The 17101-nt window shown below is 33.7% G+C and overlaps 1 protein-coding gene across 1 annotated transcript; it reads right to left on the bottom strand.

Annotated features, from left to right (window-relative positions):
- Positions 1–8975: 8975 nt before the first annotated feature.
- On the bottom strand, positions 8976–16107 carry LOC111714948 (uncharacterized). The gene is made up of 6 exons (XM_023490183.1): positions 16053–16107; positions 14834–14894; positions 11494–11598; positions 10593–10726; positions 9946–10006; positions 8976–8981 (listed from the first exon to the last, which is right to left on the bottom strand). Exons 1-6 carry the CDS (start codon positions 16085–16087, stop codon positions 8976–8978), a joined length of 402 nt encoding a protein of 133 aa, XP_023345951.1. The 5' UTR covers positions 16088–16107.
- Between the last annotated feature and the right edge of the window lie 994 nt (positions 16108–17101).

Raw genomic sequence — 17101 nt, 5'->3', positions numbered from 1 at the left:
TTTTATTTAGTGCATCTTTGACTAACTGGATGTTTACTTAATTTATATTATCCTATAATCCATGATGAACTCTTTCTTGTATATTTTGCTGCACTTTATCAAAATCTTTTCCTAGCGTATGCTGGGAGTACAGATTTTCATAGATTTCTTAAAAGTATTCTGCAATATTCTGGGCCCCAACTTCTCCAGCTTTACAATTTGAAATTGTTGTGCTTTGCCCATGAAGTTTCCTAATTTCTTTGAATATATCACCTCCTCCATTGAGCAATTTTTGAGTAAATTTATCTTAAAGTAATTGACTTTTGGCTCTCTTTAATCTTCTTATAGAATATTTATATTGCATGTGAGCATTTCGCTGCAAAATAAACAGTTCTCCCTCTCTTGGGTTTCACAGCTGCTTGCCAAATACCAAACCAGAACTTACTTTTGTCCTGATATGGTTTTTCATATTTATTCCAACCTAAGATCCCTTTTGATTTTTCATTTGCCACTCCTCCAGATTTTGCTAGACACAACTTTGCTGCATTATCTATAGATTCACATATTCCTGTAGCATATTCATCATTACTGGAATCATGATTGTGATAATGAGGGGTGTAGCAAATGTTACATTCCTGTGGTGAGTCTAGAATATTAAGTCTTGTATCTAGAATTACTTAAACTTAGGTAAACAAATAAAAAGAACTAAGTTTTTTGTCTATATTAAAGAACCTTATTCTTTCATACTTAGACATACTATGGTTAGAGATATTTTTTGTTTAATGTTGAGAATGTTTGCGCGGAGCGCCAAAGAAATTTATAAATTTTATTTTTGCTGAACTTTTATGTAAAAAGTATCAAAAAGGATGAAAAAACTTGCCAATTGATGAAAAGGCTACTTTTAGGCCAATAATTCTACAAAAAGGTAGCCTTAAGGCTACCAATGCAAAAGGCATTCTGAAATCTGATTAGGCTACATTTATGAAAAGTGGCCTTCTAGAAGGCTACCTGGCAACCCTGCTTTTGGTTCCAATTATATCAGAATCTCAAACACTTGTGGTTCCATTTTTATCAGAATACCCCTTCCAATAAATTCACGACTCAAACTCAAAAGGGTCATACAGTGGGATCCAAGGCTTTCTCAAGATCTTCAGCTGGAAAGGAGATTTTAAAGCTAATAACATTTGATTTTTTATATGGTTCAGACATCTGCACAATATCGCCAATTGTTATCTTAATATCAGCTTAATCTAAGTCATCCACAATATCCTGTTTAGTGGTACCTTTAGAAATACCATAACAGAAAATATCAGCTGTAGGCGGAGGGGACTTACTTTTTCTAATTTTCTCTTGAGTTCTGGTGTCAGAGACTGCTGGTTTCCCTACATTACTTCTTTATTTTTAAGAGTTGATTCCATCATTTAATCCTCTATTTACACTGGGATATCTTTTTCTACCTATTCCTGCTCTAAGAGGGACTATTGGATTCATTGGCTTGCCCCACTATTTGTCAAAAACTTAGGTATTTTTGAAAATTGAAAGGTACTGTCACCATAACATTTCCATGCACAGATTTATCAATTTTCGATATTTTTGGAGGTTATTTAGGTCATTTAGGTCATTAGAGGTCGTAAGAGGCCATTAGAAGGTCAAACACTGGATTTGTTGCTGCTACTGTATTCCCTGGGATCTTAGCTTTCGTTTGATATGCATAAAGCCATAATTGAAATATTTTCTATTTGTGGAGGTCATTAGAGGTCATTAGATGTCATTCAAATTTAATTTGATTTTATTTTAGGAATTTTGATCACTAATTAGGCGTGCAGCCAAAAAATTGGAAAATTTGAACCAAAAAAGAAGGCAGGGCCCCCCCCCTCCTACATCAAATGTGCCAACTCCAACATCCCCTTTAAATCAAATTACTTTCTGTGGTGGTTAATGAAACTTAGTTGTACAGTGTGTTCAGGGAACAGTTTTAGTTAGTGCTGGGCGCGTTCCTGGGGGAATGATCGTTACTGATGGAATGATCATTCTTTCCTGAGAACAAACAGAATGATCAAGAACGATCCCATGCATTTGAAATCAGTAATGCTAAGTCCTTTAGAAATAGTTAAAGATTTTAAATTTTAAACCCACCATCCCCCCCCCCCTTCCCTGGTCTCTGCTAAACTGACAACACTCAGATTACACAGCAGGTTTCAGTTTAACTTATGTATATCGTACATATTATGGATATTAGAACTCCTGCTTCTCCCCCCCCCCTCTCACAAAATTATACATTGTTCAGCCCAGAAATGATTGAAGCGTGTTCTTTTAACTTATATTATTTAAAATATTATTAACAGCCATGAGGAACTTTTTATAAAAAAATCGTGATTTTTTTATTTTTTAACCAACTCTTTTCTATAAAACTTTTGTCTTGGATGGAATTGTTTGTTACTAAGAACGGAATGGGGAATGGAAACGTTCTTGATTAAGAACAGAACAAGTCGAGGGATGCAACCGTTCTTCAACAAAGAACGCTAAGTACAGAATGGAACGGAATGACCATTCTTCTACTCAGAACGGAACGGGATAGGACGGAACGGAACAAGAACAGAATGATAAAAAAGAGGAACAAGAATGGAACGATTTAGCTGAAGGCCCTCGTTCTAGAACGGAATGGAAAACGATTTCAAAAAAGTCGGAATGTGCCCAGCCCTAGTTTTAGTGTATTGAAATCTAACCTTGAGTCTCCCATGTTGAAAGGATTCCATGTAGGTGTAGATAAACTCAAATCTAGTTTATAGCAGGAAACTACAACAATTGTGGTTCAAATTTTTATCACTTGCGTATGACCTTGCTTGGTGCTTACCATGTGTATTCGTATACATATTTGGACCATATTCACCCCCGCAGACATACAGTTTGTTCTGAATCATTTCTTAGCGTCAAACAAGAAGAAAAAGAGGATTAAAGAATTTTAAAGTCATGTTAATTAAAGTCCCCAGCTAGCCAAATTGCGTAGAAAGCGTGGTCGCATATTATTTTGGCTCTAATTGCGCAATTAAAACGCAAATTTGTGTATGACTATATTTCAAATTAGTGTAAATATCTAATTTTTCTAAAGAAAATATTTTATAACCCAGCTTTAAGTAAAAATATCATGAATTTGTGAAGATGTGTATCATTTTATTTCAGGTATACAAATTGCGTAAAAATACGCTCAATTTGCGTAATTTAAAAAATTGAAAAAATAAACTTTTAAAAAGAATTTAAGTTTTCTTTGTTAGCATTAAAATTGCTTAAAAATTGCGCTCTTTTTACGCATATGTTTTGAGTGTTTTAAATATTGAAGAATTGAGTGGCCCAGGTGTGTGTGCATAGTGCAGAGTGCAGCAATGTTATATTATATAGAAAGCCGTGTGATATGTAGATAAGGGTGGGAAGGTGGGGGATAATTGGGCAGAGAATTTACAGTGCTATATAGTATACTGGTTTTTAGTACCAAATTTCACCGCTAGGTGTCTCTATTTGTTTCATGTAAAATTAAAAAAAAAGTAAAAAGGATCAGATTAAATTTTTTATTAAAAATATATCATTTAGAAGTCAAGATTTGGGTTTTAAATTATTTTACATTTTTTTAAATAAAACATTTTTATTAGAAGGCACTGAATTTTCTATCAAAAAGTTTTATATAATCTTTCATAACTCTCATACAAGTATAAAGCTTGGCGCTATAATCTCTATGTTGAACTGTATTCCGGATGAATGGAAACAGTTCAGAGACAGTACCATATCGGTACTCAGGGATGGATGGCCTATCTTCATGCATCAAATATTGCATAATTTTTGGTAATTGAGAAAATAAAAATGCGCATTTTTGGCGTAAATTTGTATAATATTATTACGTAAATTTTACGTCTACTAAAACCAATAAATTTACGTAGCTAAGTGTGCGATTTTACGTCTTTCATGAGGTAAAAAGAGCCAAAATGTCGACATAAATTTTACGTAAAAATGCCAAAAGTGACGTTTAAATTGCGCGCTTTTTGCGCAATTTGGCTAGCTGGGTCAGGACAACTCAAGAGAGGAAATGGAAACTTCATCTCAGACAAAATGTGTAAGTCCAGATAAGTTTTCCTAAAATTTCAAAATCAGAAAAACAGTACAAATAAAAGATTCTGTTTTGCTCTTTGATATGCAGCTCCAGGTGGGGCTGGGCAGGTTCTGACTTTTATTATAGTTGTTTGTAAAACCTTTGTTTCTAAGCTGAAAAATAGCAGATATTTAGAAATTGCTTACTGTGCAAGCAGGAAAAATGTAAAGAAATCAGTTAAAAATACCAAAGAATATAAAAACATTAAATGTAACTATAATTCAATTAAAAAAGAAAGGAAAAAATCAGAAGAGGGCAGTTGAGACATCAAAAATATAAAAAAATATTTTTAATTTTTGAAAGTTTCAACAATTTTTTCATAAAAATGGCGAAAGCATCCATTATTTTATAAAACATTTTTTTTTTCAAAACAGCTTATCTGTTTTTTTAATATTTAAAAAACACAAATTTTGCCGTTCATTAATAAACTCTTCTGCTAATTTTAAAAAAAAACCTCTAGTTTGGTAATAGAATTTTTCAAAAAAGATGTGAATGGTGGAAAATTGGAATCATATAGTTTAGGTTGTCCTTACAGTCTCATCCTTTGTGGTTTATCCTTTATAGTGAATATATTGTAAATAGAAATTCAAGGCGCTTCGCGCCCTTCTTTCTAGCCTTAGAGGGCGCTTCGCGCCCATCTCCTAAATTAATTGTGAACATGTTCTCTTTGTGTACATCGTAAAACAAAACAAAAATAATTCGCGGATTTTCACAAAAAATTTCGTGGATTTTCAAAATTTTCAAAAATTTAATGAAGATCGAATTTTGATGGAGACAAATATTTGAAATTTTGATTTTTCATAAACCTTCCCTGGAGTCCCTAGATGTCCCACAAAAAATTTGGGCCCGATCGGTTCAGCCGTTTTGACGTTTATTGGATACAAACAAACAAACAGACAAACAGACAAACAGACAGACAGACAAGCCAAATTTATATATAGATTAGTAATTCACAGCTTAAATACCTCAAATGCAACAGATCCTCCAAGGTAAAAGTTTCTTGGTAGGGATGGTATATTATGTAAACATTCTTGGAAATCTCTACCATACACCTAGGGTTGTTGACAATAATGTTAACAATAGTTAACGAAGGGTCGTCGTAACGATCGTTAATGAAGGGTTGTCGTTAACAATCGTTAACCAAGGGTCGTCGTTACAGATCATTAATGAAAGGTTGTCGTTAACGATCGTTAACGAAACGACGAATTTTATCAAAACGGTCGTTTTTGGAAAAAAATTACATGCAACTTTATTGAATGTCGTCTTACATGAAGTTTATCAGTTGTGGGGGAGTTAAAACTCCTTGATATTTTCTTAAAAACTACTCAATGATAAGTACAGATGCCCTTCAGGTCGGTTTCCTCTCTTCATTAACGATTGTTAACGAAGGAGTCATCGTTAACGATCGTTAACGAAGGGGTCGTCGTTAACGATCGTTAATGAAGGGTTGTCGTTAAAGATCGTTAACGAAGGGTCGTCGTTAACGATCGTTAATACAGGGTTGTCATTAACGATCGTAAACAAAGGGTTGTCATTAACAAAGATTCGTTGTTAATGATCGTTAATGAAGGGTCGTCATTAATGATCGTTAACAAAATGACGAATTTTATAAAAACGAGCGTTTTGAAAAACGATCGTTTTGTTTTCGATTTTTTGTCGTCGTTTTCATAACCAAACGAACGTTTTTCTAAAAAATGAAAACGTTAACATCACCTAAACACTTGCCAGCAATTGATGAATTGGAGCAATCAATTCTATTTCAAGATTTATCATTCTCATAAATTCAAAGAATGAAACATGGTAAACCCATTTTGCATCTTAAAAGTTTTTATGTTAATTATGACCTCTGAGCTTTGAAAAAATTGTCCATCATAAGTTCCTCCTATGACTACTGTAGCCATTTCTACTTCACACCTTAATCAAAAAACAGTCTTTTAATGATTTAAATTAGTTTAGTTTAGATATTGAGAATAATATTGTTTATGTCCTAAAGTTACTGGATAGATATATCAGTTGTCTTATTTGTGTAGAGGTGTTTTACTATTAACATGAACTCAGATTTCTACCCCTGGTTGTTGAACATCCTGAACGGGTTTAACTTGACCCGAGCGGAAGACGTGGTTAAAGTTGCTCTCACCCTCCAAGCCATCCCACTTGCCAAACGAGGACCCTTCAACAACATCATTGACTGGCCTACGTTCAAGACCAAGTTAATTGAAGAATTCGGAAGTATTTATATCTTCGGGAGAGAAGTCAACCATATATTCAACCTCCTCCCTTGCTACAAGTCAGTCCAGGAGATCGCCGAAGACCTCTCCCCTAAGATCAAGACCCTGCAGGCCAACCTGAACATCATAGAGAACTTCCACAACAAGGAGAATTTTCACAGCGTTGCCCTCACCCAGTCTCTGGTGCAGAATATTATGAAGAGCCTGCCCATGGAAGTGAGACCATCTTTCAACGATCAGTTCTCCAAATTCCGCAAACAGTGTCTGGACAATGTCCGACCTCCAGCCACGTTCTTATTCCTAGCCCAGTTTGTGGACGAATTGGAGAAGAATTATCGATCCACTCCTTATCTCTATGACCTCGACCTTGCTCTCTCAAACATAGGGGTCGAAGTGGTAAGACAGGAAACCTCTAAACCTAAACCTCAGCCTCTGAATTCTTCTGACCCACAGAGATTCCGTCCTCCTAAACCCTGCGCCATGTGTACAATAATGGGGTTTGAAGCCAATCACTTTTCCCTCAGCAAATACTGTGGATCTGGTAGACTGAGCTCACCTGAGATCCTCAAGTTGATCTCTGACAATAACCTCTGTTTCACCTGCACTCAGGCTCACGGCAATAGTTATAAGTGCAAGCTTACTCTCGGGAACGGCACCTCTAGAGTGTGTACCAAGGGATGCTTGCAGCATGGAGTCCCTGTGAACAAAAGGACTTGCATGCACAGCAACGAGGCCCACTTTGTCACGATCCCCAAGGTCAGCGCCAACCAGTCTGTTCCCTTGGTCGAAACCTTGAACCTGGGCGGGACGAAGATAGGAATCCAGTATGACACCGGCTGTCAACTCAGCCTCATCTCCAGGTCAGCTCTTTCAACCATACCTCAATACATGTACTCCCTGGGACCCTCGTACAAGATGAAGGTGCTGACCTACTCAGGGAAAGCAAGAGTTATCCTCACCACTGAGGTCAAGCTGAAGCTACTTGGGAAAACCCTGAGGCTAGCGATAATAGAGGACAACCTCAACAACGGTTCCGGATTTTCACTTTCAGTTCCTCACAAGTGGAGGTCATTCATTGGGACCTCGACCTCACAGCATACAGGCCAAGTAGAAATTCTACTTGTCGGCAATAACAGTTTATTCTTCCCTTCAGAGATTGAGCGTGACCCACAGGGAATGGCCCTGTACCGGAACAACCTGACCCAGGGATACATGGTGTACGGATCTGTCCCCTCCAACATAGTCACCTGGGAGGAACCTCTTGACCCTTCCTCCAATCGTACCAGGAAATTCAAGAGGTCAACCTGGAAATCTGGAAAAGGAACAAGTGGGAAACCAGATCTTCCTGTTAAAAACTCGGAGAAGAACCAAGGAAACAGGAATAGAACAAGGAGGGAAACAAAAAAATCCGGATGGAAATTGGGAGGAAAAACCGGGAAATTAGGAGATGAAGCAGGAGAAACATCAATTTCTTCTAAAAATAATCAGGAGGAGAACCAGGAAGCTCGGGTTAAGAACCGGAGCAACAGGAAAGGAAACAGGAGGGAACCCAGGAGCTTCAGAGAGAAATCGGGAGGTCAGGAAGAGAAACAGGAGAAGAACCAAACCCTTAAACATGTCCTGAACCTCACGCCTACCCCAGTCTCTGTCAGATCAGAACCAACGATCACTCCAGTTATTCCCACCAGTCCAGAATCCCAGAACAACCCCAACACCCCCATCGAATCAGAAATTCCAGGAAGAGATTCAGGGGAGAAAGCAAGAGCAGGATATCTAGCTCCAGCTCCAAGATCCAGACCAAAGCCTGCACAGGACGAATTCCTCCCAGAGCTCAATGCAATCAATCAATAGAATCATTTGCAACTCAACGCAGAAATCAACTATTTGAACATTTCAATTTTCTTTGCACACGAAACAGGAAACAATTTAGTTTAAATAACTTAAAATTCCCTTTATCTTAGCTCTTTCATTTAAGTTATGTTCAAGATTTCAGCCCATCCTCAGTTTACATATTAATTTTATTTTTTTTATTATTCTTCCTTTAAATAATTTTAACAAATAAGCACAGAAGAATGTGCGTCGATTCCAATTTTACTTCACTGTTTAATCTCATCAATTATTATTAGTTGAATGCTGTATTAATTAATGTACCTTGTAATTCCACTTCTGTTTATTTCAATCAATCAATTTAGTACCTATCAATCATTCAAATTACATATTTCAGTATATTGTTAATGGTTTTCCTTTGATTTTCGTATGTTACCCTAACATCCTCGAACCCTGACTGGGGCCAGTGTCAACCATTAACTATAAGGCCCCCGCCCATCCATGTAATGTCGTTCCTAAACCTACAAAACCTAGAGTTTCCATCCATGTAATGTCTTCTTCAACCTAAAATCACCTCTCGGAGACGAGAAACCATACCAAACAATTTCAGCCCCGCTTCTCTTTGTTCTCCGACAACAGAGTTTAAACACTTTTATTAATTGTGAACCCATTTCAAAAAAAAAGCTAAGCAAAGAATATTTTCATATGAAGCATTAGTGAATTTCGTTAAATATTCAACTGTATTTTTTTTCAGAAGTTTAAAAACGTATTTCAATACTGATCAACAATAAGTTTCCCTTGTATCATACCTAAATAAATCATAAGATTTTTTCTATTATTAACATTTATTATAACATTGTACAAGTAACCATGACCTATAATTTATGTTATTTTTTAGGAAATAAAGCTTTTGTTATCGATTTTCTTGAGACGGGGTTACTCTGTTGTGTGTATTTGTGGCCGACCGGAAAGGAATTGTCCGGACAGAATATATTTCCCTCACTGGAATTCCGACGGGCCTTTTATCTAAGTTTATCTGGTGTGTTGCTGTTATCTGTCAACAATTATACTGAACAGAGCAGAAAACTTTAGCATGAGATAATGTTTTGAAATAATCTTGGGTTTAGTCAACATTATAAAAATCCAACATATAGAAATCGCTAGGTATAACAACAAGGTGTATTTTCTGGGAGTGTTTTTCTTTATAATTTTGAGAAATTAAACGTTTTATTGTTATGATTATCATTATTTCTATTTTTTTTTATCATATCCTAAACACTATACAACTAACTAGATTAATATGTACATTTGTACTGGCCATAGAAAAACCTTTGCAGAACAGTTAACATCCCTTGGTTGGGACAGTTATGTAAAATAACCACCCGCTGTGCAAAGTTTTCAGGAACAAATTTGGGCATTTTCATCTTGAGGAAATAAAATTGTGTACAACCACATTTTTGGGAAATAAAAAATTTTTACTTTACCATGGGTTCCTTGGACCAATTTGACTACAAAACATCCAAAGGATGTTTTTGTAAACACAATTTGTCTTGGGAACCCTTGGTAAAGAAAAATTAGATGAGCTTCCCTGTAAAGTAGTTGTAGTTTATTTTTAATCTTTGTGACAGAAACAATCTCAAGAACTGACAAGGGTCAACCCAGACCGAAATATATGTTCAATAAATGTGGAACTAACATCTACATTTATACAAGTATATACAAATCTTGTGTTTATGTATACTAATTTCTTTTATGAGTTTATTACAATATAACCTGACAACTGGAAAAGCCTGCAGTATTGGTAGAACAGATCAGGCCTTCTTCACATTCCTCACTAAACATTAAGGAAGGTTTATTTTTAACAAGTTTTGATATCAGAATTGTTTCAGCCGGATTTGAATTGAGTATAAAAGTTTAAAATACTTAAAGTAAAAAGATTTTCTGTAAAAGTTAATGGTATTTGACTTTTAAGAAAAATAATATTTTATTAAAATATGTTATGATGAGCATTCAAAAGCCATTGATTAATGTACATTTTTTAGTATTTTGATGTCTTAAAAATTGTACACCAACTTTTCTTACTTATGCGGATTTGTATGCTCGCATTAGTAAAATTTGCCACAAACTCTGATATTTTAGTCCCTTTTTCTTTGCAACCTGATAACGTAAACCTTTAATATTTTAGACTTTAACTTTTTTATCTAACAGAATGTGTACAACATTGGCTTGCAAGTAAATAGGGATTAAAAAATTAGAGCTTGTGGCAAAGACTCAATTTCTTTAACTGTCATAAAATCCATTTTTTGTCATCACAGTATAGGCATCCATATCTTGAATTGTCCTCTAAGTACAGGTAATCCAGTTTTTGAATATTAAAATTCTATATTTAGTTGATTTAATACTTGGCCCCTGTATCTTTCCTGATATTGCATTCAGAATCCACTCCACCACAAGGCTTTGCAGGATAACAATAGTTTAATGGAATATTGTTGATCACATCTGTAGCAACAAACACCTCTAGACTATCCTTAGGAGTAGCTTCAAGATTAGACAACTGAAACACAGTTCATATTAGAATTTATCTTAAAACATGTAACATAACCTTCATTCCAATATTTATCATACAAGCCATAATCTAAATATGTACATTGGTATGCAGAATTACCATTAGCTCAAGCTTAACAGTTTAAATTTAATTAATTGATGAAAATATTAAATCTTATGAAGGCTGGGGGGTCTGATCTATGTAAAGCCTGGGGGTGCGTTTGGCGCCGCCCCCCCCCCTAGAAAAAGGCCTTAGATAATAGGTTTAGGGTTTAAATGCATGTTCATAGCCAGATTTTTCATTGCCAGCTCAAAGAAAAAAAGTTAGACCGATAACTTTAATAGCTTGGGTGCTAGGGAGGGTTGAAAAAAGTGCCTAGAAAAGGGTAAAAAAATGAAAAAATAAGTTTTGTTGTTGTTTTAAAGAAACATCAAAGTCTGACACATGTTTCTACATGCATTTTTCAAGGGCTTTTTAAAAATCTAGTTTTTAGAACTGTAGCTTTAGTCAAAAAAAGTTTTGGCTATTTTAGCTTTTTTTCACAGACCGGACTTTTTTTTCACCCTGTACCCTACCCTATAAATAAAAAAAATATTTTGTTGACAAAAAATCAAATTACAATTCATTAAAAGTCACAAAAGTTAACAGTGACATGTCAAAAAAGAGAGTGCTAGGACAAAAAAAACTGCAGGATGTGGGGGGGTCAACCCCCCCCCCCCCCCCCCAGCCTGTTTAGAGTTGAAATTGAATCCTAAAAAGGCAAATGCTAGACCAACATTTGCTAGTGAGCAATCCTGGCTTGTTTTGTCATAATAGATGGAGTTACAGTCCACTTCATTGAGACAATATGCTGTACATAGCATGTTGGAGTCTGCTTTCCTCTAAACATTATTAGCACATTACGGAGACCTGAATGCTAAACCAAACAGCAAGTTTTTCATAATTAAGGGAGGAGTCTGATAATATTGTTAATTGGGTCGGAAATTGCCATATTTTAATAAAAATGTAACTTTCGATAAAAAAGAAAACGGAAAAGTTTCAAAATAAATGCGACTTTTAATAATTTTTCCACTTTAAATTTCATAAAACTCACAGAGAATGGCATTTTCTTTTATGGATTTTGAGGTAATTTTTAAATTATTTGGATTTTTTAAAGTCGTCTATTTACTTTAAAAAATAACAGAAGATATTGCAAACAAACAGAACATTCCATGATTAGCTTATTTAGAAATTTTAACAAAAAGTCTGAATGTGCTCCGCCCTAGCCATACCTCATACCCCAAAGATTATAATCTATATCTGAGAATTATATAAGAACGTAAAATCTTTTTCTAAAATGAACCTGCCAGATAATTCCCAAATATGTTTTGAGAGATGAAAATTTCCCTGTATGATAATTGAAGGACTGCAGTATGGTTTTTGTCAATAATATAGTAGTACCAAACCCTAGAATGTCTAAAGTAATTTTGAAGTAATTTTTCAAACGAAGTACAACTTATATCAAAACAAATTAAAATTTCCATTTTCAACCTTTTTAAGACTTGAACTTTTCACAAGAAATTATTTACAAATCCTCCTTGAATTATACGACTTAAACATTGAGAGTAAAAACCTTTTCAAAACAAAAAGCATTTTATTTCTAACTTTGAATTGAAAATAAAAGACGACATTGCATTTTGTACAGAGGAAAGATTCTCGCCATTATTGGTAAATTGCTGAACTTCCTGTAAATAACCACTTTGATCCTAGAAATGGGAATTTAATTTTTAAACTAAGACGACTTCAAGTAAAAGAAAATCGAATGCAGCTAGTGTAATAGTGATTAACAGATAACTCATTGAAGGGAGGGATTCCAACTGTTTTTGTTAATCGTTTTAAAAACAATTAAATAAACAATCGTCTTTTGCTTTCTTTTCAAAAAACGATTGTTTTGTTAACAGAAAAAACTTTTCAAAATCAAACCACTCATTTTGAAATTTAAAAAACGAAATCGATCGTTTTTTTTAAACAATAGTTTTGGAAATAAACATTGTTAATGTTTCCAGTTTTATACCAGATAATTTCAATTCTTTTTAGGTAGATAAGATGTAAATGGTTTCTTTTTGTTTACAGACCTGAATGTTTTCGGTCCTCAGATTTTCTGGTCAAAAAATGTATTTTCCCTTGAAAAGGTCATTAACAATGGTTAACAAAGGGTCGTTGTAACAGTCGTTAACCAAGAGTCTTTTTAAAACGATTATTTTTAAACAACAATCATTTTTTAAAACTATGGTTTAATTTTTTGTTTTTTTCTTTGTCATAATTATTTTGAAACGATCTTTTTTTAAAACTGGAAACAATCCATTGTGGAAGACGACTCCTGTCCGCGTTAAACAAGTTCCACAAGATTCAACAGAATGAGATAGAACGGATACGGGGCATTAGTACTGAAACTTCTACACGTGTGATTTCGACAATAACGATTATTCTGAACCCTCTAGTTATAAGTTATAAGAAATATATATACTGGAAGTTATCTATGCGTTTTTATTAGAGTCCGACTCACGTCCTCTATACCATCCCCTTATTGCAACTATGGTTGTTAATCGATTTTGAAAACGATCGTTTTTTGTTTTGCTTTTTAATCGTTTTCAAAAACGATCGTTTTGTTTTTGGGAAAAAACGATCGTTTTTAAAAACGACCCACTCTTTTTGAACTTTTAGAAAATGAAAAACGATCGTTTTTGAAAGCGATCCTGTTTAAAAAACGATTTGCGACAGTTTTTTACAATTGTTTTTTTAAAGACAATCGCTTTTGAAAAAAAGATCGTCTATGCAAAAAAAATTATTGACAATTATGTTAACAATCGTTAACGAAGGGTCGTCGTTAAAGATCGGTAAAGAAGGGTCGTCGTAAACGATGGTTAACAAAGGGTTGTCGTTAACAATTGTTAACAATCTCTAACGAAACGACGAACTTCATAAAAACGGTCGTTTTTGGAAAAACTATCGTTTTTGTAAAAAAATGACATGCAACTTTCACTGCATTATGTATAAAATCAATTATTACTGAAAAGAAGAAATTGAATATGTTTAAAGGTTTTAAATCTTTAGAACAAATTTTTGTTTTTCTTTTAATATAAAGTTTGCAATGACAAAAGGCGTAATGTGTATTGACCCTATATGCAAAGATGACCAAGTTCGATAGACAAAGGTACCCATTACAACTTTGAGGATCAAATATGAAATACTTGGATTTTAAGGTGCTACGCGTACATTCTCTTTTTTAACTTTTAATGTGGTTCTATCTGTGAGCATCCTCTTTGTATCATATTAAACAAAAACCCCCCAAAAAATTCTCGGATTTAATAGTTTTTCAATTTTCAAAATTTTACAAAAATAAAAAATTTAAGATACAAATTTTTGTAATTTTGATTATGCATGAACCTTCACATTAAAATTTGAGCCCGATCAGTTCAGCCGTTTTGACGTTTATTAGATCCAAACGGACAGACAAACAAGCAAAGTATATATATATATATGGACAAGATGTTTCCTTGTTTAAATGGAGAGACATGGCAGTTATGCTGAAAGAGAATTATTGTAGAGGGACAACTTTAGAATTCATTTGAAACAAATGAGACATTTCAACTGGTGTGCAGTTTTCAAATAAGAGTGTAATATTTCTTCAATTATTATAGTCAGCAGCTAAAATGTTCTTTTACGATTTTTACATTACATGGAAAAAAATATTTTACATGTTTTGTCCGGGTTATTTAATAATTGTAAAAACTTTGGTGAATGTTACAAACAACTTTACGCTCATATTTAAGATTCGTACACTGTAAACGTGTCTCATTAGTATCAAATGCAAATACTGTACTTTTAGCTCAACTACAATGTCTAGCCGGTCTCTCCCTTTACATTTGGAAAATTTTATCTGTTATCTTTGGTATTATTTATCTACATAGTCATCTTTGCATTGAGAGTCACTCCAAATTATGCTTAGAGTCTCTTTAAATACCAGAATTTATATAACAGACCTGATTAAAGATTGTGTACGAGGATTTTTATCTGTTGTTTGATTGAATAATAAATTAATTATATTAGTATATATATATAAAGCTAATAATATTCCTTAAGTATAGTTTTAGAATCCCATGTAGTCGAAGTTATATTTCTAGTTCTCTTAAACGACCTAAGATGGAATTTAAAGAATTTCAGCCGCGGTTTAAATCCGCCAAAACCCGGTTTAAATTTAGCGCCGGCTTAAATCTTGAAACATTTGATACAATTTTAAGTGGAACCAACCATATTTAAGCCGCGGCTTAAATTTTAAACCGCTGCTCAAATTCTTTAAATTCGGCCACTGGATAATCAAAAACTGAATTAACCCTATCCCAATTAGGCTATTTTTGTCTCATATAGATTTTGCCCTATACGGTTGAGGGCTCAGTTTCATTTGCCATAATACATTTGCCATAAATACTTTTGCCATAATTACATTTGCCATAAGTAACACTTGTCTAAAATTACACTTGCCATAAGTTACACTTGCCATGATTTACACTTGTTATAATTTCACTTGCCAGTTTACTTGTGGTCTCAAAGGTCACCAAAGGGTCCTACATTGTGAGAAAATATGGAGCTAAACTTGGTCAGCTGTTCTGTTTTAAACAATGAGAAAACTAAAGTTGGGAATATTCATTGAAAAATTTCCCGCATTTACAATAAAAAAGACAGATTTATATCTTTTTAGAAATTAGAAAATTATGACAAAAGTAATTATAGTCAGTGTAATTATGGCAAGTGTAACTTATGGCAAGTGTGACTAATGGCAAGTGTGACTTATGGCAAGTGTTACTTATGGCAAAGGTATTATGGCAAGTGTAATTATGGCAAAATTATTGTGGCAAATGAAACTGAGCCCACGTTGAGAAAGGGGAGGTGATACATGTTCCAAGTCCTACTTAAAAAAAATAGACCACTAACTTTAATGGTTAGGGTGCAAGGTAGGATATTATATAAGTTGTTCAAAAAGTAAGTTTGAAAAATGTTTAAAAATGTTATTTCATCCATTTTTGAAATATGAAATTTTTAAAATATTTAAGTTTTAGCCCTGTATTGACCATATCTGATTTTTGAAACACCGACGCGCCATTTCACTGCCCTACCATATGCATTTAAAAATATTTTGGCAAAATTGTTCATAACATACAATCATGTCAAAAAAGTGAAGAAGTTTTAGCGTGTTAATATGAACTGTTTTTGAGTAATTTAGAAAAAACAACAGGGGGGGGGAGAGTACACCCCCCCCCATCGATTTAAATAGGATTAAATTAATTTTAAAAAATACCCTTGTTTAAATCCATGAGATATTCCCACTAACATTATGAGGAATGTTATTAGTAAAACCCTCATAGTGAAACTAAACCTTTATTTGACCAGGGCTAATATTGCATGACAATCCTGGTGTTTCAAAATAATAATTCTAATTTAATTGCTAAATAATAAACCACAAATAGGCTGTATTGAATTTTAAGGGTTTTTTTCTTTTAAGAAAACAATTTTAAAATTATTTCAAGATTTTTAAACACCCTGGTTAGTTTTTGGTTAAATTTGCAAAATATATTTAAACAACGTAAAATTAATGTTTTGTAAAAATTACAAGCTTTCCAATCTGGACCAAATTCCCCATAACCATTCTTTACCTGTATACAGTTGTCGGCGTTTGAATACAATGAAGACGACTTTTTATTCAAGTTTCGATTGTTAACAAGATTTTATTCGAATAATAAGCTTACAAGTAAGCAAAAGAAAAGGTGTTTTTGACAGTTTCTCTTTGTTTCCATGTGTATTTATGCTGTTGAAAGGCTTGATATCAATCAAAATTGAAATGAAAAGTCGTCTTCATGATGACTGTACAGTGATACTAATACAACTCAGGAATAGGAAGACGATATTAAAATAATTTATGTAAATTGAAATAGATCTATCACAATATCAATAACCAGAAGCTATGTAGAAAATCAACTTGTAAAGAAAAATGGTTCAAGGTGTTAAATTGCACAATTGTTGTGTTTTATGTACAATGTACATAAACCTATTAAAAATAATAAATTCTTAATTTAAAGAGGCCATACTTTATTTCAATTGTTAACATTTTCTCTTTGTAGTTAGTACGCAATAAAAAAAAATAAAAGAAAGTGCGTTGATTTTATTAAAATTCGTAGATTTTCAAAAAAAAATTTAAATTGAATTTTGTTAGAGGCAATTTTTATAAATTTGATCATTCATAATCCTTCCCTGGGGTTCCGTGAGGTCCCACAAAAAATGTGGGACTTATCTCTTCAGCCTTTTTGAAGTTTATTGGATACAAACACACAAACAAACATATGTTCCTAC

The sequence above is a fragment of the Eurytemora carolleeae genome, unplaced genomic scaffold (assembly GCF_000591075.1).
Source record: "Eurytemora carolleeae unplaced genomic scaffold, Eaff_2.0 scaffold1663, whole genome shotgun sequence".
NCBI lineage: Eukaryota > Metazoa > Arthropoda > Copepoda > Calanoida > Temoridae > Eurytemora > Eurytemora carolleeae.
This window is presented reverse-complemented; position numbering and strand designations above follow the sequence as displayed.

Excerpts from the sequence above, each read along its gene's own strand:
- LOC111714948 (XM_023490183.1), bottom strand. The coding sequence starts at position 16,087 with ATGTTAGTGGGAATATCTCATGGATTTAAACAAGG. Across the intron at positions 14,895-16,052 it reads TCTCATGGATTTAAACAAGG|GTCGTTTAAGAGAACTAGAA; the intron begins GTATTTTTTAAA and ends ATTCCATCTTAG. Across the intron at positions 10,727-11,493 it reads AGGATTGCTCACTAGCAAAT|TTGTCTAATCTTGAAGCTAC; the intron begins GTTGGTCTAGCA and ends ACTGTGTTTCAG.